Below are 22,535 nucleotides of genomic sequence, written 5' to 3' on the forward strand. Positions count from 1 at the left end.
ACATTTTAGGCTCTTGCGGGCCAGGAGCATTTTTTATTTGTTTTATTTTGGTGTGGCTGCACTTGAACAAAGTGTTTGTCCAAATTGCATACGTACTCACAAAGCTGACAGGGGTGACAACTTGCAAGATCAAGCCAACGTAGTTCATAAAGAGGGATGATGTTTGTTTGGAAGTGTGGCTGCACTTGAGCTACATGTTCACCCAAGCTGCCTACGTACGTGTAAAGCACGAAGCACTTTACAAGATCAAGCCGACGTAGTTCATAAAAGGGAAGGACACTTTTTTTTTTTTTTGGGTATGCAGTTTAAACTCTTGCTTAGGAGCCTTGGTGCGCAGTTTAAACTCTTGCTTAGGAGCCTTCACTGTTGAGGCTTAAGAATAGTAACGTTTCAGAAATTTCCCATTGATTGGGCCTACACGAACGCCATCTTCATCCACAATTTTGTAAGCACCATTCGTGTAGACCTCCTGTACTACGTATGGACCATCCCACTTAGAGGTAAATTTACCAACTGCCTTGTGAGAGGTGATGATTGGTCTTCGTACCGCAAGGACAAGGTCTCCTACTTGGAAAGAACGAGGGCGCACCTTTTTGTTAAATGCGCGTGACAACCTTGCTTGATAGAACTGGAGTTTTTTTTGAGCTTCTAATCTTTTTTCATCGAGAGCCTCTAATTCTGCTAAACGCAATTTGTCATTTTCATCTTCTGTGAGCCCTTCCTGAATGGCAATGCGCAAGGAAGGGATCTGCAATTCTAATGGCAACACGGCCTCTACTCCATACACTAATGCATACGGGGTTGCCTGAGTAGGTGTTTTGTATGTGGTACGATACGCCCACAATGCCTCACCAATCCTTTCATGCCAATCTCGTTTTGACTTTGCTACTACTTTTCTCAACAAGTTGCAAAGGGTTTTGTTGAAGGCTTCAGCCAAACCATTTGCAGAAGCATTGTACATGGATGACTTGTATTGTTTGAACTTGAATTTTTCTCCCATACTTATCATCAGATGGTTGAAAAATTGTTTCCCATTGTCAGTTGTGATACGCTGAGGTACACCATATCTGTAAATGATCTGGGTTCGAATGAAGTCCACAACATTTTCTTTCTTCACTTCCCGTAGTGTGATGGCTTCTGCCCATTTTGAGAAGTAGTCAGTGGCGGCGAGGATATACTCGTGTCCATTTGAGGCCTTTGGAGTAAGGGGTCCCACAACATCAAGTCCCCAAGCTTCAAAGGGCCATGAAGAAACAGTAGGATGCAACGGCTCCGGCGGTTGGTGTATGAAGTTTGCGTAGAACTGACAGGGTTCACATTTTTTCCCAAAGTCCATACAATATTGTACCATGGTTGGCCAGTAATACCTCATTCTCTTTACGCGATCATGAAGTTTAGGCCCAGATTGATGAGCGCCACAAATTCCAGAGTGAGCTTCATGCATTGCTTCAACAGCTTCATCCTTGCTTAGACACCTCAACCATTGGCCTGAGAAAGAACGTCTGTAGAGTGTCCCTTTATAGTGAATAAACTTTGGAGCACGTCGACGTATCTCAACCTTGTGTCTGGGATCATCAGGTAATTTTTGGTGGTCCAAGAAATCAATGATAGGTTGACGCCAATCATCTTCCTCAGCTGTGTAGACGCATATCATGTTGGTTGTGTCTACATTTTCTTCTCCTTCAAGCAAAGATACTGCCCAGCGGTTGCAGACTGGGACTTGCATAGACTCTTCTGCCCCCAGTGCCAAAGTGGCTGCAAGATTAGCAAGCGTGTCAGCCAACTTATTGGCACTCCTTGGTACATGGCCAACATGGATGTCGTCAAGTTGATTCAGCAGTTGTAATGCTCGTTGATGGTAGGGAATCAAGTCTTCCTTTTTCACTTCATATTCACCAAGGACTTGGTTGACCACTAACTTTGAGTCTCCGTAGATGTCCATATCCCTGACGCCTATTTCAATCGCCATTTGAAGGCCGAGTATAAGAGCTTGGTATTCTGCCATATTATTCGTGCACAACTGAGTAAGTGTAAATGCATATGGCATGATATGATTTTGTGGAGTTACAAACACAACTCCAGCTCCAGCTCCATCTTGCCTTGCAGCACCATCAAAGTACATCTGCCATGGAGGTAGAACGTCCACGTAGAAAATTTCTTCTCCTGGGAGGTCATCTGAAATTTCCCACTCTGCTGGCACTGGATGATCAGCAAAGAAGTCGGCGATAGCTTGACCTTTCACAGCCTTTTGAGGAACGAACACCAAGTCATACTGCTTAAGCAACATTGCCCATTTCGCAAGTCTTCCAGACAAGACTGGTCTTAAGAGTATGTACTTGATTGGATCAGCTTTTGATACCACATGTATGGTATGCGCCTGCATGTATTGCCTCAACTTCTGGATGGCAAACACCAAAGCAAGACATATCTTCTCTATAGGCGCGTAATTCAACTCAGCTCCAACCAAGGTACAACTCAGGTAGTAGAGTGCTCTCTCCTTGCGGTCTTCAATTTTTTGAGCACACATTGCCCCTAATGAGCGTTCTTGTGCTGCAATGTAGAGGACAAGTGGTCTTCCTGGAATTGGTGCCCCCAGCACTGGCGCGCTGGCCAAGTACTTCTTGATGCTATCAAAAGCATTTTTGCATTTTTCATCCCATTGAAATGGAGCATCCTTTTTCATGAGATGGCTAAACGGCTGGCAACGCCCGGCTAAGTTAGAGATGAACCTTCGGATGTATGCCAAACGTCCTTGCAATCCGCGCAACTCTTTCAATGTCTTTGGTTCCGGCATTTCGTTGATAGCTTTGATTTTTGTTTGGTCAATTTCAATGCCTCTATGCCTGACCACAAAACCTAAGAACTTCCAAGATGTGACTCCAAATGCGCACTTGAGTGGATTCATCTTGAGTTGACATTTTCTAAGTCTTTCAAAGACGGTTCGAAGGTCTTTGATATGGTCTTCTCTTTTCTTTGATTTGACAACCACGTCATCAACATAACACTCTATTATTTTATGCAGCATGTCATCAAAGATCTTTTGCATTGCGCGTTGGTACATAGCGTCAGCATTCTTCAATCCAAACGGCATGATTGTGTAGCAGAAGATCCCTTTTGGGGTTCGAAAACCTGTTGCTTCTTGATCTTCAGGTGCCATATGTATTTGATTGTAACCAGCAGTACAATCCATGAATGATAGGGCTTCATAACCAGTGGTTGCGTCAATCATCAACTCTGTAACTGGCAAAGGGAAGTCATCCTTCGGGCATGCATCATTAAGGTCTCTAAAGTCGACACATATGTGCAGTTGTCCATTCTTCTTTCTGACTGGGACAATGTTTGCTATCCAGGTAGAATATTTGACTTCTCGAATGAAACCTGCTTCAATGAGTTTATTGACTTCCTTTTCAATTTCAGGTACAAGCTCCGGCCTGAAACGACGTTGAGGTTGCTTTTTGGGATTGGTGCCTTTCTTGATTGCTAGACGATGAACTGCAATTTTTGGGCTGAGTCCAGGCATCTCGCTATAGCTCCAAGCGAAGACATCCTTGTATTCGACCAACAACTTGTAGTACACCTCTTCTTCTTCCTTATTCAGCAGAGCACTGACATAAATGGGGCGAGGATCTTCAGTAGTGACCAAATTGAGTTCCTTGAGTTCTTCCACAGTCGATTACCCCCGTCTTCAAGTGTTTCAGGGGCCTCATCGGCCTCAACTTCTTCATTCTCGCCAGGTATCTCTTCTACTGTGATGTGATATGACGACGTTGTAACTTCTAAATCTCCTGGCTTCTTTACACCAGAAGGACGTGAAGATGAAGGAATAGGCTCAATATTTTTTGACTGGCCTGTGAGAACTAGTACGCGCCTCCTTGCTTTGAGTGGCTCATGCTGGATGATATCCACTACTTACATACGCTTCATGCGAGATGGTATTGCGCTTCTCAAGTCATCGCTTACTCTTACTTTTTCTTCATTTGGTGTTGTAGAAGTTAAGAGAGGACGACCCTCACCGCTATTCTTCTTGGGAGCCCCTAGTCGACTGAAGACTGTCTTTGATGGACCGCCCAAGCGTTCATGTATTGCACCCTTCTTGTTTGTGCGCAACGAAAGTGTTGATACTTTGACTTTACTTTCTCCTTGATTGCCAAGCCTGGTAAAGACAGAAATGTGTTTGGTTGAAGCACTTGGTCTCCCTAGCCTTGTAAATATAGAAGGACGGCACTTCTCTGCAGGTGGACTTATTCGATCGAAGACTGAAGTTGGATGCATCTTTTACTCTTCTTCATTTTCTTCGACCTCTTCTACTGTGATGTGCTGAGAAGATGCAGTAGCCGCTTTTCTACGAGCACCAATCTTCACAGGCACAGGAGACTCATATCCGAGCCCGGCCCTGGTCGCCATGAAGCTCCCATCTTGCTTGAACACTTCATGTTGCGCTTTGTTAAGACCGTACGGCTCAACTTCTATAACTTTGCCGAGAGGGGTCGGATTTGTAAAGTCATATCCAGCCTTTGCAAGTAGCTTGTAAGCATTAGAATCAAATATCCCCTTGTTTTCCTCACTTGATGATTGATTGCATGAACAGACGAAACCATTCAGAGGAGGTCTCACAATCTTCGTTTGAGATGAACTTGGTAGAGGTGTAACGACTTTGGCCACCCATTCCTGCTTGAACACCAGACTTGACTTTTTATCCTTAGGCTCTATCTTTGGTGTTAGACACTCTGCAAAAGGACTCTCCCCATCTTTGCGGCGAGACTTTGGGATGTAGCGTAATCGGTGGTGTAGTTTTCAGCGGCGTCTCTTGCTTCTTGGGTGACGCAACAGGAGTAGCTGTTTTGCTGGCCTTGTCTACATCTTTCTTAACATCATTTTCTTTAGCAGGACTTGCAGCACTATCTTCTTTGATAATGTTCTTTTCCCGCTTACCCCCTTTTCCTGTTGAAGAGATGGTGGTTGGCATGAACTCACTGGAAGTACCATTCTCTTCAAAGAATTTTGCATCAGTGAAGAAAGAGTCGACCTTAGAGAAGGGTTTGGCGTCTCCGTCTATCTTCCTTTCACCACCACGATAATATTTCAAGCATTGATGGAGGGTTGAGGCGACAACTCCGTTTTCGTGCTTCCAAGGTCGTCCCAGCAATAGTTTGAACGATGTCTTGCCATCCATGACATGGAACAATGTGTCGGAAGAAAGATCACCCATGGTAAGGTTCACGCGGATCATGCCAACTGCGCACTCCCCATTCAAGTTGAAACCATGAATCATTGTTCGACTACTGGAGAGTTCGTCCATCGTGATCCCTAATTCGTTCAAGAATGCTTTTGGCATGAGATTGACTCCTGATCCTCCATCTATTACGATGCGCTTGACCTTTTGCCCCCGGATGTACCTGGACACATAAAGTGGCCTGTTGTGAGGTTTGGATTCAAGAAGTAAATCCTCATCTGAAAAACTCAAGGCTGCGTTGCAGGAGACACATCCAGTTGATTGCTCAAGAGGCTCAATTTTTTCTTTCATCTTGCCCGCATAAAACTCAGGCTTCTTAAGTCCTTGAATTATCAGCTGACGCTTCTCTTTAGGTAGATGAAAGATTTGCTTCCATCCCATGTTTGTAGGAAGGGCATGAAGAGCAGCCACTATTTCGTTCTCCTTTTCAGAACGCAACTTTTGAGGCAATACTGCATCATCTGGGCCTCCTTCCTCTATCTTCTTTTTATCATCACCACTTTCCGTAGCTGAGACGGTGCACACGGTAACCTTGTTTAAGAAGTCTTGTGGGAAAATTTCTTTTAAGGTGACGGGACTCGGTGGTTCTTGCTCAAGTATATCGATAGGCAAGACAGGTGGTTTGACCACTGTTTTGGACTTTCTCTTTCCCTTCGTCTTGCGAGATTTTGTCCTTTTTTATTGTTTTCTTCGACGATGAACAGGTTGCGCTGTCTGTCTTGTTTGATTCTTTGACATCTTGCGCGTAACCAAAGTCCAACCTTCATCGTCATCTTCATGCTTCTTTTCCTCATTCTTATCCTGAGGAGGTAGTCTTTCTTCTAATGACGTTGGCAGTAGTGACGACAATGACCTTTGGATCCGTAATGCCACAGGCTCAAAACTCCCGAACTGCAACATATACACACACTGTCCTTGTCGTATAATTGGCTCGTCAGGTTGCTCTAAGACTACAGTAGTTTGATTTGTGGTTACTGTGTCATCCAAGTCAAGAATGATCTTCCCTTCCTTGGGAGAGCTGCATGATCTTCTCCTTGAGTGTTATACACTTTTCAATAGGGTGACTCACCAGTCTGTGATAACGACAGTAGTTAGGATCGTTTGTCTTGTTTGCTTGCTCAGGGGTGCTTGGACTCTGCCAATTGTATAATCTTTTTTTCTAAGAAGTCATCGAGCATTCCAGACAAGTCAGAATCTGGGAATGGGTATTTCTTAGCCTGCAACTCTTTCAATGTAGGCTTGTCTCATTGGTAGTTGTAAGAGAATGACTCTTTCTTCTTTTCATATTTAGGCTTTGACGATATTTTCACAGGTGCACTGCTGGTTTCGACGACCATTGTTTCCTTTGTCGACGATTTGGAGTTCTTATCAGTTTTCTTGAACTTCTTCTTTTCACTTGGCACCTTAGAAGAACTTGGTCGAGCACTACCATGTTCTTTGATTGTGATCTCCATATCATGGGCGCGGGTAGCCAGGTCTTGGAAGCTCTTTGGCATGATCCCTTTCAGGATGTAAAGAATGTCCCATTTCATCCCGTTGACGCACATTTCAACTGCTGACGCTTCACTTAAGCGATCCTTGCATTCCAGACTCAGCCCATGCCACCTGTTGATGTAATCGACGACAGGCTCATCTTGCCATTGAGTTGTCTTTGTCAATTCGCTCATGTTGATGACACGTCTGGTGCTGTAGAATCTGTTGAGGAATTCATCTTCCATGTGACCCCACCACAATTGACTCGAGTCCGATCGTACCGCCGAACGCGATCCCTTTGAGCGCACGAACGAACTGCTTCACCAAACGATCACCTTCTGTTCCAGCGTTGTTGCATGTCTCGACGAAGTGGGCGATGTGTTGCTTTGGGTTCCCCCTCCCGTCGAACTATTGAAATTTTGGAGGCTGATAGCCAGATGGCATGCGCAGACTGTCAATCCTCTTAGTGTAAGGCTTGATATAGCGTCCACTACTTGTCGAGCTATCATCCAACTGACACTTTATCGTCTTAGCTATTAATTCCTGCAGCTTCTCTTCAGTGAAGTTGCTGATCTCATTCTTTGGCTTTTCCCTATCCTAGCCAACTTCTCTATCGCTATCAACATCCCTATCGGTGTCACCATGCTCGCTCTCGGCCTTCATCATCTTTTCAAGGAGATCATTCATTTTCTGCATTCGATTCTCAAGAGTATCGCCACTTATCACCATGACTGAAGCAACGTTAGGAGTTGAGGTTTCTTTCTTCTTTGGCGATGCTTTGGGTTTGCAAGGAGAAACCTTCTTGTCAACCTTAACACTTCTAGTCTCCTCGCGTGAAGAAGGAGAAGAGGCGGCTAGGAGCGCTGTAGCAGTAGCAGCTATGGAGGCGACAGAGAACTTGCGCGGCCTAGTTGGGACGTGTGCAGAGCGTAGACTGGCAGCAGCAGCATTGACAGCAACCTTCTTCGCCATTCCTCTTGTGGAGATGCCAACTGACTGTGTAGCAGGGGAGGTAGCAGCAATGGAGGTACCCTACAGGATATCTGCGTAGGTCTTCTTTGATGGACTGGAGGAGATGTTTTGCTTAGTAGACATCTTGTTGTTTTGGTAGGCTTGAATAAAACAGCAGTAGAGATGATTGGTAGAGACTTTCACGTCGGGTTCACCAAAATTTGTAACAACAAATTTTGTATCGCAAAATAAATGTAATACAAAATAGGAAACAAATGAATTTTTATTAATATCAAAAAGTTTATGTGTACAATCTCTAATATATCCTCTAATTCTAAATGCCGTAGTAGATCACGAAAAACGCTGTCTGTAGTAGAGGCGCGAACGTTGTATTTGAATGACACCTGTAGAGGTTGTATGCACTCTATAGGAGGTGTCGATTTGTATTCTTGAGAGGGTCACTGCGACTTATTCTCTCTTGAATATTGTAGCTTGAACTTGAATTTCTTGGGCAGGCGGCACACTTTTGGTGTGCTTGTTGACTGCTTGCAGAGGGAATTTGTAGAGCTTTTGTGTCTTCTTCTATCTGAAATTTATGATTATAATTTCTCTACTTTGAAATGAATGGGGATAGCTCTATTTATAGAGTTTCAATTCCCCTTGGTGGACTTTGGCATTCACAGGCCTATTTATGGGTTTATTAGTGAATTTGGCCCAAATTTGATCTTTTTCGGGTCTAATGATCCGGATAACCCATTTTGTAATCCGTGTCGATCCGTATTTCATTTAATCAGGGCAAATTAATCAAATTGAGCTAAAATTTAATATTAACTCAGATTCAACTGGTTTATTTTATTTATTTGGCACATTAATAAATTTTCCGTGCCTACTGTAACACCCCCATACTCCAAGTGCCTTACCAGGACCACTCAGGTATAAGGATACTACCATCTCGGTTGCCCGAGGTACTGAATATCATAAGACAATAAAGAAACGTACTTTTAAAGTAATTATAGATTAAGTGATTACAGGTTCCAAAACCAAAACTAATAAAAGGAATTACAAGGTTCTCATACGGTCTACAGCTAAAACTATCAAAGCTACTAGACTTCGTCGACACAAATGAAGACTTCTAACTGCCACGTGATGACTCATCCCAGCTATCCCATACGCGTCATATCACACTGCTCAATAACTCGCCACCACCCCGAATGGATCACCACATTTTTAAAACATTTAAACGGGTCGCACTAATCACACAATTCAATACATATATCAACAATAAGATAAACAGATAAATTTAATCACACACACACACACACACACACACACCACCAACTCCCATCGTCTCAATCGATCGTCCACCGGACCAGCCCTGCCAGTGGGGGACCGCAGCCGTTCCCACCTAAGCCCCGCTCATCGAACGAGCGATAACCCTGTCCATTAATGTGCACATCCCCTTCCGTGGCGGGTTCCACGAAGGGCGAAACTAGGGCGTGAGATCACTCCCGCAAGTGACCCCACTCAGCCGAGAACGCATCTCGAGAGCCATAGACAACCAATCACAATCACAATCACAATCACAATCATCATATCAAACAACTAACTACAGCACATCACCAATATCCCATCATGGGACTAATACTGAGTAGAAATCCTACCTGGAAAGCACAACACGCAGACGGTATCTACAAATTTGTATCAAAACGGCTCCTCTACGAATTCTCCTCCTATCATACAGCACATAAAGACTACACATCACAAACTACACACCAAAACCCCCAATTCCTAAATTAGGGTTTAACCAATCTTAACAAAACATTATAAAAACTATATTAAAAGCTTACCCTCGACGCAAGGAACTCAACGGTACGAATAACGACAAGAACTGACCGACTGAACTCCGGGAATTGCTAAGAATGCGATTAGGAAGATGAAGTGGCTGCTTTCTCTCTTAAACAGGGTTTTAGGTTTTGTAAAAGTGATTTAAAACAATGACGACGAAGCTTAAATACCTTAATCGCATAATTAACAAAACCCGAGAAAACTCCCCGCAAAACTAATACTCCGTATTTATAAGTCTTGGGGTACTCTATCGAGTAGGCCTTACTCTGTCGATTAAGGGTAAGTTGCGTTTTAGAAAAGTTTCTGACCTGTAGGGTACTCTATCAAGTAGCCTTAGGTACTCGATAGAGTAAGGGGGTACTCTATCAAGTAGCCTTAGGTACTCGATAGAGTAAGGGGGTACTCTATCAAGTAGCCTTAGGTACTCGATAGAGTAAGGGGGTACTCGATCAAGTAGCCTTGGGTACTCGATCGAGTAGAAAGTACTCGATCGAGTACCTTGGGTACTCGATCGAGTGTCCGGTTTTACGGGGAGTTTTCTCGGGTTTTGTTAATTATGCGATTAAGGTATTTAAACATAGCCGTCATTGTTTTAAATCACTTTTACAAAACCTAAAACCCTGTTTAAGAGAGAAAGCAACAAGTCCATCTTCTTAATCGCATTCTTAGCAATTCCTGAGTTCGACGGTCGCTTCTTGTCGTTGTTCGTACCGTTGAGTTCCTTGCGTCGAGGGTAAGATCTATGTACCCTTTTTATTGTATTTCCTTTGATTTGGTTAAACCCTAATTTAGGGATTTGGGAGTTTTTGTGTAGATTGTGATTCGGTAGTGTTTGTATGTTTGTATGATAGGAGGAGGTTTTGTAGAAGAGCCTTCTTGATACAGCTGTAGATACCGTCTGCTTGTTGTGCTTTCCAGGTAGGATTTCCTACTCAGTATTAGTCCCATAATGGGATATTGGTGATGTGCTGTAGTTAGTTGTTTGATATGATGATTGTGATTGTGATTGTGATTGTGATTGATTGTCTATGGCTCTCGAGATGCGTTCTCTACCGAGGGGTCACTTGGGAGTGACTTCACGCCTAGTTTCGCCCCGTGGAACCCGCCACGAGAGGGGATGTGCACATTAATGGGACAGGGTTATCACTCCGGTATGATGAGCGGGGCTTCGGGGGGAACGGCCGTCCCCCATCGGCGTAATGGTCCAAAGGGATAACGTCGATTTGAGATGATGGGGATTGGTTGGTGGTGTGTGTGTGTGTGTGACATTCAAATTGTCTGTTTGTCTTACTGTTGATATATATATATAAGTTGTGTGATTAGTAATGACCCCGTTTAAATGTTTTAAAAACTGTGGTGATCCATTCGGGGTGGTGAGCAATTGCTGTTGGCGGTATATCTTGGATACGCGTGGGATCTAGTCAGGGATGGAGTCATCACATATCGTAGTCTTTAGTCTTCCATTTGTTTATTAGAACAGTTCCTTTCAGTTGGTTTATAGTTTGAGAACAGTTGTATTTTGCTTACAATTGGTTTTGTAATGTAATCACTTAAACTTATTTAATAAAGTATGTTTCTTCATTGTCATATGATTATCATGCCTCGTAAATCGAGATGGTAGCATCCTTATACCCGAGTGGTCCTGGTAAGGCACTTGGAGTATGGGGTGTTACAAATGGTATCAGAGCGACGATCCCGAAACATGTAACCAATGAATCTAATGAATCTAAGGAGTCAATTAAAATGAACCCGGGGTAAAGGTTGTAGGAGCTAATGCAAAGACTTGGGAGACGTCCTAAAGTCGCGAACTCGCCCTACAATTTTGAACCGGTCACCATGGGATATGTGTCGGGATCATTATGTGCTTATTGTGTCTTTGTGTGTATTTATGTAGTAGTATGTTGTATGAATTGATGGATGAAAGATGATAATAACGTGAATTGTATGTTGGTTGATTGTAAAGCATGAAAGTATAATTATTGATACATGTAATTTGACATGTTATAATTACGCAAGGAAAAGTGTTTTGTCTATATATATATATATAAAGCGATGTGTAAGTATACATGTTGTTGTTGTCGTGTTGAGTAAAAGTACGAAGGTTAGGAGTATGAATTGAACATGTCTTTGGTGAATATGTTGAACGTATATGGTGGATAAATATGTGGTATGATGGATGAATTAGTGGAAAAGATGAATCATCGTGGTAGTAACATTTGAATAGGGGACTTGATGTCATGTATTTGTGATTTTGTTTACGAAAAGTGATAGAATAAAAACATGTGGGTAAGTCATAATTGGCAAGTTAGATAAGCTAAGTGCATGATGAATGTTGTTGTTTGGCTTTTGAAAATAGTAACATATGATTATGAATACTGGTTTTATGAGTTTTGGGTTGTTTTCGTTTAACTTGGTTGTTGTTTGGAAGTAAAAATCAAATAATTATGTCGTCTGATTACAGCAAAGTTGTCTTTAAACTGTTATAACTTGAGATGCGTAAATGATTTTAATGTGATTCCAATTGGAGGTGATAGCTTGTTCTTTTACGATTCTAACGATAGGTCACACGTCCAAAACGACCAAGAAATGAGTGAGTTATGACTGCTTTACTAAAAAACGACAAAGTCTTGAGAATTGGGGTACTCGATCGAGTAACTAGGATACTCGATCGAGTAAGGGGCACTCGATCGAGTACCTTAGCTACTCGATCGAGTAGCCCTGGTGATTTGTTTTACGTGCTTCTGATCTTCACCTACTCGATCGAGTAAGTCCCTTTACTCGATCGAGTGGCTCAGATCGATCTAGTGACCCCTATTTTGGGTCATATGTTTATCTTTTGACTTCGTTGCATATTATGTTTAATTCAAAGGCGTTATTTTGCTTCTTTATGCATTGTTTTACATGTATGTTGGTCTTGACGCGTAAGTTACCCAATTTTGTGGTGTAAAGAGTGGCACCTATGATGAGTATGAGTTCGGTGGGGAGGACATGATTTATATGTGTTGGGATTAGTAAGACTTAATTGAGGCATAGAGCATGTTGTGTGAGACGAGATGAGTGACATGATTTTATGTTGAGTAATGAAAATGTAAGTGAATGTGGGCAAGGCATGATGTAAGTTTAAGGAACGTGAGAATGAAAAGATTGAAAGAAAGGATGTGGATAGTAGCAACCTGAGATGTATAATAAATTATGGAGGGAGATGGTTAGAAATAGTGTTGAGTAAGAACATATGTAATGAAAGGTCGTTTGGAAATAGTGGTATATAGCGAACTTAATGGGACATGTCGTGACGTGGATTTGCAGGTAGTGACTGAGTTTGGAAATTTGTGTTATCGAGAGACGAAACTACTGTGTGATTTCCTTGGGTAATTAACGGTATTAAATGAATTATGATTTCTAGAGATGTAAAAAGGGAGATGCAATTGTTTGAACATTAAACGTTGATTCTATGGATAGATTAGTGGCAAGTGTGAGTGATAGCATAATAAGAGAAGATCCATGGTAAGAAAGAGTGGGATGATGTCGGTAGAAAATAATGGAATTTGAGTTTTGGAGCAACGAAAGGGTAACTGGATTTCTAAAGAGTTAGCTAGAAAGAATAAGGAGTTGAACTATTAATTGGTATTATTGAGTGTAAAGAGAAAAGAAGGATAAAAGTAAGCTGAGGAAAATATTCACCGGAGTTATGTGATATAAAGGTAAGGAATCATCGAAATGTGTGATATTATCATGAGGATGTTAGCTAATGGTTATATGGGAGCTTCAGGACAACATGTTTAATAATGAGTTTCGAGAAATTAAGGAAAGTAAGAAGTTAGTAGAATATCTGCATGATATGAGATTTTGGTGGAAAAATGGATGATGATTCAATTAAGGAAAATATTGGGAAGAATGTTGAGGTAATTTTGTTCATGGATTCGATGTTCGTTGTTTGGGATGTTAACCAAAGATAGAAAAGAAATCATGATGTTTAGAGATGAGTGAAGAGGTTTGATGTCCTGGACAAAGGTAGTGTTATGGTCTTTGACTAGTGGTTAAGGTTAAGGGTATATTAGAAAAGTGGCAATTCTAAAGAGGCCGATTTTGTAAAGACTGAATTGATAAAAGTATGGTTGTCAGGAAGTATAAGACATAGTCTTAGGAGGTGGTTTCTCATAATGAGTGTTAGTTGTATGGTTATGTATGGCGTAAGGTCTTGGTGATGCGAATGGAAGAATGTGATGAGGGGCATGCGAGTTAAGCTCGGACAACAGGTAACCTTTGTTGAGTGGTAACTTACGTGGTCGGGATTGACTAGTTGGTTGTGATTACGGGTCTATGATATGTGTAAATGTTTGTGTGAGGTTCTGACCTCACAAGAAGTGGTATGGTGTGATAATTATAAAGCTGTTTTATGAATGTTCTGTAATATATATGTTGGACACGGTAGTTTAATTGAATGATATCCAAAAAGGTAATAATTTGATTAATTTGACATGGCTAGTTATAATTTTATGTGTATTAATAACACATGTGTATTCCGTGAAATGGTAGAGATGATGTTCATGAGATGCTTATCTGTTTATTCAAATAATATGTTGCGTTGTGATTGAGTAAAGTGGATTTGAGTAAGTTTTCTTATCCGAAAGGTTATTTCCGAGTCAGTATTTATGGAATTGTATGTAGTTGTGATGTCTATCGATGTGGTTGGGGTGCCTCGGGTGGTGATCCGGGCTCGATATTTAGTGATGTGATGCGGGTATTTTCGCACTATGGTGTGGCTGTTGGTGGCGGTGTTGTGATGCCGTCACCGGTTGTGGTGGAGTAGGCTGGATGATTATGATACGAGTTTTCGAAAGTGCATACCAATTATACATAGATTGTTGTTTTGTTTGCTGTTGTTCTTTGTGAGTTTTGGTTGAACATGTAGACAGTTGTCTTGCTTATTGATGTTTTCTTTACCAGGTTAAGTTAAGAATGAGGTAGAGTATGATATGAAATAGAGTTGAATATGTTTTCGTTGTTGTCATGGTACAGTGATGTTCTATTGATGGGACACGGTTGTGAGAGGTTGTTACAGTAATTTTGATCTTGTTCTAGATAAGGCTTTAGTAGACATGGTAATGGAAAATGATTCGTGGAACATGTGTTGTAATGATCTGAAAGCGGCAGGTAGTTCATAATCTTTTGTTGGGACAGTGAGTGTAGGGTGTTGGGGGAGTTAGTGTCATATTAAGTTATGTATGAGTTTTGCGGTAATGAAGGAAAGAACTTGAGGATCTAGTGTGAGTATAAGTAACGAGTGTGGATCGGGAGTTATGCTTCTGGAAGATAAGTGCTTTACATAGCGTGGTATGTTGGTTTGCAGTGATAATGGAGAGTTAGTATGGTGATTTTGCTACGAGCCTTATGGTATAGGTTAGGGGTGTGCAGATTGATTTGAAGTATGAGAACTGTTGAAGTAAGAGAGCCTTGAGAAATAGGAGTGATTATGGAAATGAAGTTATAGGCAGTTATCTTTGACATATGGTGGTGATGAGGATAATGAGATAATATAGCTAAGGGTTTAGTATTAGTGAGTTACGAGGACGTAACATTTGTCTTAAGAGGAGTAGGATGCAATAAAAGAGAGTTTCATGGTGGTGCATGCGGTAATATAATTGGAAGTAGAGTGTTAGTGTAGCGTAAAGGAGGGATTTGTTTTGTGGACAATACTTATAAAAGGCCATGGCCGTGCTTGTAGTAGTGTGATGCTTCAGAGTGTGGGAATATTTTATATAATGTTGACAGTTGGAGGATGATGTTATGAGTCTGAGTAAACTTCGAGGACGAAGTTCCTTTTAAGGGTGGTAGAATGTAACATTCCGTTTGATGTCTAGGAGTGTCTTGATTTTGGATTTGATAGTGGATGATATTATGGAGCTAGCAGTGTTAGTGGATGGTGGTTGGTTATGTATGAAGTTGGTGTCGTGAGAGATATATATGTGGTGGATACGATATCGTGAGTCATGTTAAGGAAGTAAACATAGTTGGTGGAGTGGGTGTTAAGAGTTCATGTTTTATGTTTGGTCGAGTTGTTGAGTTCTTAGTTATGTTGTTGTGTCTGGGTCGAGTTAGTATGGTTGTTTTTAGAGTATGGGTTGAACTTCGGGGACGAAGTTCTTTTTAAGGAGGGAAGACTGTAATACTCCGTATTTATAAGTCTTGGGGTACTCTATCGAGTAGGCCTTACTCTGTCGAGTAAGGGTAAGTTGCGTTTTAGAAAAGTTTCTGACTTGTAGGGTACTCTATCAAGTAGCCTTAGGTACTCGATAGAGTAAGGGGGTACTCTATCAAGTAGCCTTAGGTACTCGATAGAGTAAGGGGGTACTCTATCAAGTAGCCTTAGGTACTCGATAGAGTAAGGGGGTACTCGATCAAGTAGCCTTGGGTACTCGATCGAGTAAGGAGGTACTCGATCGAATACCTTGGGTACTCGATCGAGTGTCCTATTTTTACGGGGAGTTTTCTCGGGTTTTGTTAATTATGCGATTAAGGTATTTAAACATAGCCGTCATTGTTTTAAATCACTTTTACAAAACCTAAAACCCTGTTTAAGAGAGAAAGCAACAAGTCCATCTTCTTAATCGCATTCTTAGCAATTCCCGGAGTTCAGACGGTCAGTTCTTGTCGTTGTTCGTACCGTTGAGTTCCTTGCGTCGAGGGTAAGATCTATGTACCCTTTTTATTGTATTTCCTTTGATTTGGTTAAACCCTAATTTAGGGATTTGGGGGTTTTTGTGTAGATTGTGATTCGGTAGTGTTTGTATGTTTGTATGATAGGAGGAGGTTTTGTAGAAGAGCCTTTTTGATACAAAATTTGAGATACCGTCTGCTTGTTGTGCTTTCCAGGTAGGATTTCCTACTCAGTATTAGTCCCATAATGGGATATTGGTGATGTGCTATAGTTAGTTGTTTGATATGATGATTGCGATTGTGATTGTGATTGTGATTGATTGTCTATGGCTCTCGAGATGCGTTCTCGGCTGAGTGGGGTCACTTGCGGGAGTGACTTCACGCCCTAGTTTCGCCCTTCGTGGAACCCGCCACGGAAGGGGATGTGCACATTAATGGGACAGGGTTATCGCTCGGTATGAAGAGCGGGGCTTAGGTGGGAACGGCTGCGGTCCCCCATCGCGGGTAATGTCCAAAGGGACGATCGGTATTGAGATGATGGGGATTGGTTGGTGGTGTGTGTGTGTGTGTGTGTGATTCATTGTCTGTTTGTCTTATTATTGATATATATATATATAAGTTGTGTGATTAGTACTGACCCCGTTTAAATGTTTTAAAAACTGTGGTGATCCATTCGGGGGTGGTGAGCGATTTGCTTAGCGGTATATATTGGATACGCGTGGGATCTAGTCAGGGGATGGAGTCATCACATATCAGAGTCTTTAGTCTTCCGCTGTGTTTATTAGAACAGTTCCTTTCAGTTGGTTTATAGTTTGAGAACAGTTGTATTTTGCTTACAGTTGGTTTTGTAATGTAATCACTTAAACTTATTTAATAAAGTATGTTTCTTCATTGTCATATGATTATCATGCCTCGGGTAACCGAGATGGTAGCATCCTTATACCTGAGTGGTCCTGGTAAGGCACTTGGAGTATGGGGGTGTTATACCAAATGTAACATTCTGTTTGATGTCTATGAGTGTCTTGGTATTGGATTTGATAGTTGATGATATTATGGAGCTAGCAGCATTAGGGGATGGTAGTTGGTTATGTATGGAGTTGGTGTCGTGAGAGATATATATGTGGTAGATACGATATAGTGAGTCATGTTGTGGAAGTAAACATAGTTGGTGGAGTGGGTGTTAAGAGTTCATGTTCTATGTTCGGTCGAGTTGTTGAGTCCTTAGCTAAGTTTTTGTGTCTTGGTCGAGTCTGTATGGTTGTTTTTATGTATGGGTTGAACTTCGGGGACGAAGTTCCTTTTAAGGAGGGAAGACTGTAATACTCCGTATTTATAAGTCTTGGGGTACTCTATCGAGTAGCCCTTACTCTGTCGAGTAAGGGCAAGTTGCGAGATAAAATAGTTTCTGACCTGTTGGGTACTCGATCGAGTAGCTGGGGCACTCGATCGAGTAAGGGGGTACTCGATCGAGTACCTTGGGTACTCGATCGAGTGTCCGGTTTTACGGAGAGTTTTCTCGGGTTTTGTTAATTATGCGATTAAGGTATTTAAGTTTCGTCGTCATTGTTTTAAATCACTTTTACAAAACCTAAAACCCTGTTTAAGAAAGAAAGCAACTAGTTCTTCTTCCTAATCGCATTCTTAGCAATTCCGAGTTCGACGGTCGCTTCTTGTCGTTGTTTATACCATTGAGTTCCTTGCGTCGAGGGTAAGATCTACGTATCCTTTTTATTGTCTTTCCTTTGTTTTGGTTAAACCCTAATTTAGAGATTTGGGGGTTTTATGTGTAGTATGTGATTTGGTAGCCCTTATGTGTTGTATGATAGGAGGAGGGTTCATAGAAGAGGCTTTTTGACTCGGATGAGAGACCGTCTGTTGTGTGCATATCGGTAGGATTTCCTACTCGGTATTAGTCCCATAATGGGATATTGGTGATGTGCTGTAGTTAGTTGTTTGATATGATGATTGTGATTGTGATTGTGATTGTGGTTGTGTTTGTTGATGGTTCTCGAGATGCGTTCTCGGCTGAGTGGGGTCACTTGCGGGAGTGATCTCACGCCCTAGTTTCGCCCTTCGTGGAACCCGCCACGGAAGGGGATGTGCACATTAATGGACAGGGTTATCGCTCGGTATGATGAGCGGGGCTTAGGTGGGAACGCAGCCGCGGTCCCCCACTGGCAGCGGCTGGTCCAAAGGGACGACGGGATTGAGATGATGGGAATTGGTTGGCTGTGTGTGTGTGTGTGTGTGTGACAGTTAAGCTGTCTGTTTATCTTATTGTTTATATATGTATTGAATTGTGTGATTAGTACTGACCCCGTTTAAATGTTTTAAAAACTGTGGTGATCCATTCGGGGGTGGTGAGCAGTTATTGAGCAGGTGTGATATGACGCGTATGGGATAGCCGGGATGAGTCATCACGTGGCAGTTAGAAGTCTTCCATTGTGTCGACGAAGTCTAGTAGCTTTGATAGTTTTAGTTGTAGACCGTATGAGAACCTTGTAATTCCTTTTATTAGTTTTGGTTTGAACATGTAATCACTTAATCTATAATTACTTTAAAAGTACGTTTCTTTATTGTCCTATGATATTCGCACCTCGACTTGGCCGAGATGGTAGTATCCTTATACCTGAGTGGTCCTGGTAAGGCACTTGGAGTATGAGGGTGTTACAGATGGTATCAGAGCGACGATTTTGGAACCTGTAACAAATGAGCATAATGAACATAGGGAGTCTAATAAAATGAACCTGGTGTATGTGTAATGGGAGCCCCGGCTGATGCTAGGTTTTGGGTGAGTAGGCGCCCTCACTTCAAAATCTTGGCCCCATGATACTTAAGCCAGTCACATGGTATGGGAACGTGGAGTCCGTGTGTATATGTGCGACGTGTATGTTAATTGTGCTGTATATGGTTTGTTGAAAGCATGTTGCATGATAGTTGGTTGACATGTTGGTTGGAATCGTTGGAAAAGTATATGAGAATGATGAATAGTATGGTAGAAAAAGAAAGTAGTTCGTATATGATGATGTGTGATGAAGTGGATTTGTAATGTTGTTGTATTAGCAACATGGAAATAGGATTTGTAGTGTATGGGTGTGGTTTGTGTTATGAAAAGTTATGAAAATTTAAAACATGCGGGTAATACATGATTGAAAATTGAATGTTATATGAGCATGATAGATGGTAATGTTTGGCTTTTGGTAAGTAGTAATATGAAGAATAGAGGTTCAATGAAATGTGTTTTATATAACGAATTGGATGAAAAGCATGATAGTTGTTTATAACGTGGCACTTGATAACACGAAGTAGATTATTTTGTTAATTGTATGAGGAGTCGCGCAGATTTGAATGCGTAGTTGTAATCATAATGTTGAAATAATAATGAATGCATAGTACGTTAGGGTATGTGAGATAACATTCGGGTAGTATTCACGAGTCTGCATGACTCGATCGAGTGGGTTTGATTCGATCGAGTGGGTACTTGTCGTTATTTTGACCAGAATCGTGTTTTTGGGCACTCGATCGAGTACCTAGGGCACTCGATCGAGTATGGGGTCACTCGATCGAGTAGCCGCTACTCGGTCGAGTAAGTCGAGATCGAAGGTCTGTTTGGGTTAAGAGTCGGGAACTCGATCGAGCATGTAGGGCACTCGATCGAGTAGCCTCAACTCGATCGAGTAGGTTCTGGTACTCGATCGAGTGGGGTCTGTGCAGGTCACATGCGTGTTTCGGGTCATATGATTGTCTTTTGTCAATTGTTGCATATTATGTCTAATTCAAAGGTGTTGTATTACTTCTTTATGCATTGTTTTACGTATGTGTTGGTCCTGAAGCGTAAGTTACCCAATCTTATGATGTAAAGAGTGGCACTAGGATGAGTATGAGTTCGGTGGGGAGGACATGAGTTATATGTGATTATGATAGATGGTGGAAAAAGAAAAGGAAGATTGGTATAGTTTATTGAGGCATGGCGCACGTTTTGCGAGACGGGATGAGTGATATGATTGTGTGTTGAGTAATGTAAAAATAAGTGAATATAGGCAAGGGATGATGTGAGTATAATGAACGTGAGAATGAAAAGATTGAAAGTAAGAATGTGGATAGTGGCAGCTTGAGATGTGTAAAGAGTTATGGAAGGAAATGGTTAGGAGTCGTGTGGGTTATGGATTTATGTAGTGAAAGTTCGTTTAAAGGGGTTGAGAAGAGTAATATATAGTGAACTTTGTGGAGACATGTCGCGAGGTGTATTTATAGACAGTGAGTGAGTTTGGGAGGTTTATTAAAAGATGAAACTACTGTGTGAGTTCCTTGGGTAATTAACGGTATTAAATGAATTCTGATTTCTAGAGATGTAAAAAGGGAGATGCAATTGTTTGAACATTAAACGTTGGTTCTATGGATAGATTAGTGGCAAGTATGAGTGATAGCATAATAAGAGAAGATCCATGGGAAGAAAGAGTGAGATGATGTCGGTAGAAAATAATGGAATTAAGTTTTGGAGCAACGAAGGGGTAACCAGATTTCTAAAGAGTTAGCTAGAAGGAATAAGGAGTTGAATTATTAATTGGTATTATTGAGTGTAAAGAGAAAGGAAGGATAAAAGTAAGCTGAGGAAAATGTTCACCGGAGCTATGTGATATAAAGATAAGGAATCATCGAAATGTGTGATGGTATCACGAGGATGTTAGCTAAAGGTTATATAGGAGTTTCAGGACAACATGATTGGTAATGAGTTTCGAGGAATTAAGGGAGTAAGAAGTTGGTGGAGTATTGGCACGATACGAGATATTTGGTGGAGAGTGGATGACAATACAAATAAGATAGCATTGGGAATAATGTTGAGGTAATTTTGTGGATGGGTTTGATGTTCGTTATTTGCAATGTTAACCAAAAATAGGAGAAAAACCATGTTATTTTGATATGAGTGTAAGAGATTTGATATACGAGCAGCGGTGGCATTGTGGTGTTATCACTAGTGGTTAAGAGTGATGGTATATTAGATAGGTAGCAATTCTAAAGAGGTTGATTTGGTAGGGACCTGATTGTTGTGTATGATTGTGAGAGGGTATAAGATGTGGTTAGATGAGGCGGACGCTATTAGTTGAATAGTGAAGGTATGGTTATATTTGGCAGGAAGTGATGGTTGTGCGAATGGGGGAATATGTTATGAGGGGCATATGAGTTAAACTCGGGCAGCAGGTAACCTTTTTCGTGTGGTAACTTACGTGATCAGGATTGACTAGTTGGTTGTGATTACGGGTCTATGATATGTGTAAATGTTTGTGTGAGGTTCTGACTTCACAAGAAGTGGTATGGTGTGATAATTATAAAGTTGTTTTATGAATGTTCTGTAGTATATATGTTGGACACGGTAATTTAATTGAATGATATCCAAAAAGGTAATAATTTGATTGATTGGCCATGGCTAGTTATAATTTTATGTGTATTGATAACACATGTATATTCCGTGAAATGGTAGAGATGATGTTCATGAGATGCTTATCTGTTTATCCATATAATATGTTGCGTGGTGATTTAATAAAGTGGATTTGAGTAAGTTTTCTTGTCGAGAAGTTATCTTTGAGTCGTATTTATGGGAATAGTATACGATTATGATGTCTATCGGTGTGATTGTGGTGCCTCGGGTGGTGATCCTGGACACGGTACATAGTCTTTGTGATGCGGGTATTTTCGCACTGCGGTGTGGTTGGTGGCGGTGTTGTGATGCCGTCACCGGTTGTGGTGGAGTAGGCGGGATGATTATGATTCGAGTTTCGAAAGTACATACCAGTTATACATAGATTGTTGTTTTGTTTGATGTTGCTCCCTGCGAGTTTCAGTTTGTGCTGATAGACAGTTGTCTTGCTTATTCATGTTTTCTTTACCTGGTTAAGTTGGGAATGAGGTAGAGTATGATGTGAAATAGAGTTGTATATGTTTCGTTGTTGTCATGGGATAGTGATAATCTGTTGATGGGACACGGTTGTGAGAGGTTGTTACGGTAATTTTGATCTTGTTTTTCGGATGAGACATCGGTAGACATGGTAATGGAAAATGATTCGTGGAACATGTGTTGTAATGAGTGAAAGCGGCGTAGTTCATAATCTTTTGTTGAGACAGTGAAGGTAGGGTGTTGGGGAAATTAGTGTCATGTTAAGTTGTGTATGAATTTTGCGGTAATGAAAGAAAGAACTTGAGGATCTAGTGTGCGTGTACGTAACGAGTGCGGATCGTGAGTTATGCTTCTGGGAGATAAGTGCTTTACGTAGAGAGGTATGTTGTTTGGCAGTAATAATGAAGAGTGGGTATGGTGATTTGCTACGAATTTATGGTATAGGTTAGGTGCGCTGCCGAATGAGTTGAGGAATGGGAAATG

At 41.4% G+C, this 22,535-nt stretch overlaps 1 protein-coding gene across 1 annotated transcript; it reads right to left on the reverse strand.

Annotated features, from left to right (window-relative positions):
* Positions 1–373: 373 nt before the first annotated feature.
* LOC141632380 (uncharacterized) lies at positions 374–4,272 on the reverse strand. Its single transcript, XM_074444933.1, has 7 exons — positions 3,967–4,272; positions 3,678–3,891; positions 3,175–3,627; positions 2,730–2,856; positions 1,349–2,627; positions 590–721; positions 374–469 (listed from the first exon to the last, which is right to left on the reverse strand). Exons 1-7 carry the CDS (start codon positions 4,270–4,272, stop codon positions 374–376), a joined length of 2,607 nt encoding a protein of 868 aa, XP_074301034.1.
* Between the last annotated feature and the right edge of the window lie 18,263 nt (positions 4,273–22,535).

The sequence above is a fragment of the Silene latifolia genome, chromosome Y, assembly GCF_048544455.1.
Source record: "Silene latifolia isolate original U9 population chromosome Y, ASM4854445v1, whole genome shotgun sequence".
NCBI classification, from domain to species: Eukaryota; Viridiplantae; Streptophyta; class Magnoliopsida; order Caryophyllales; family Caryophyllaceae; genus Silene; species Silene latifolia.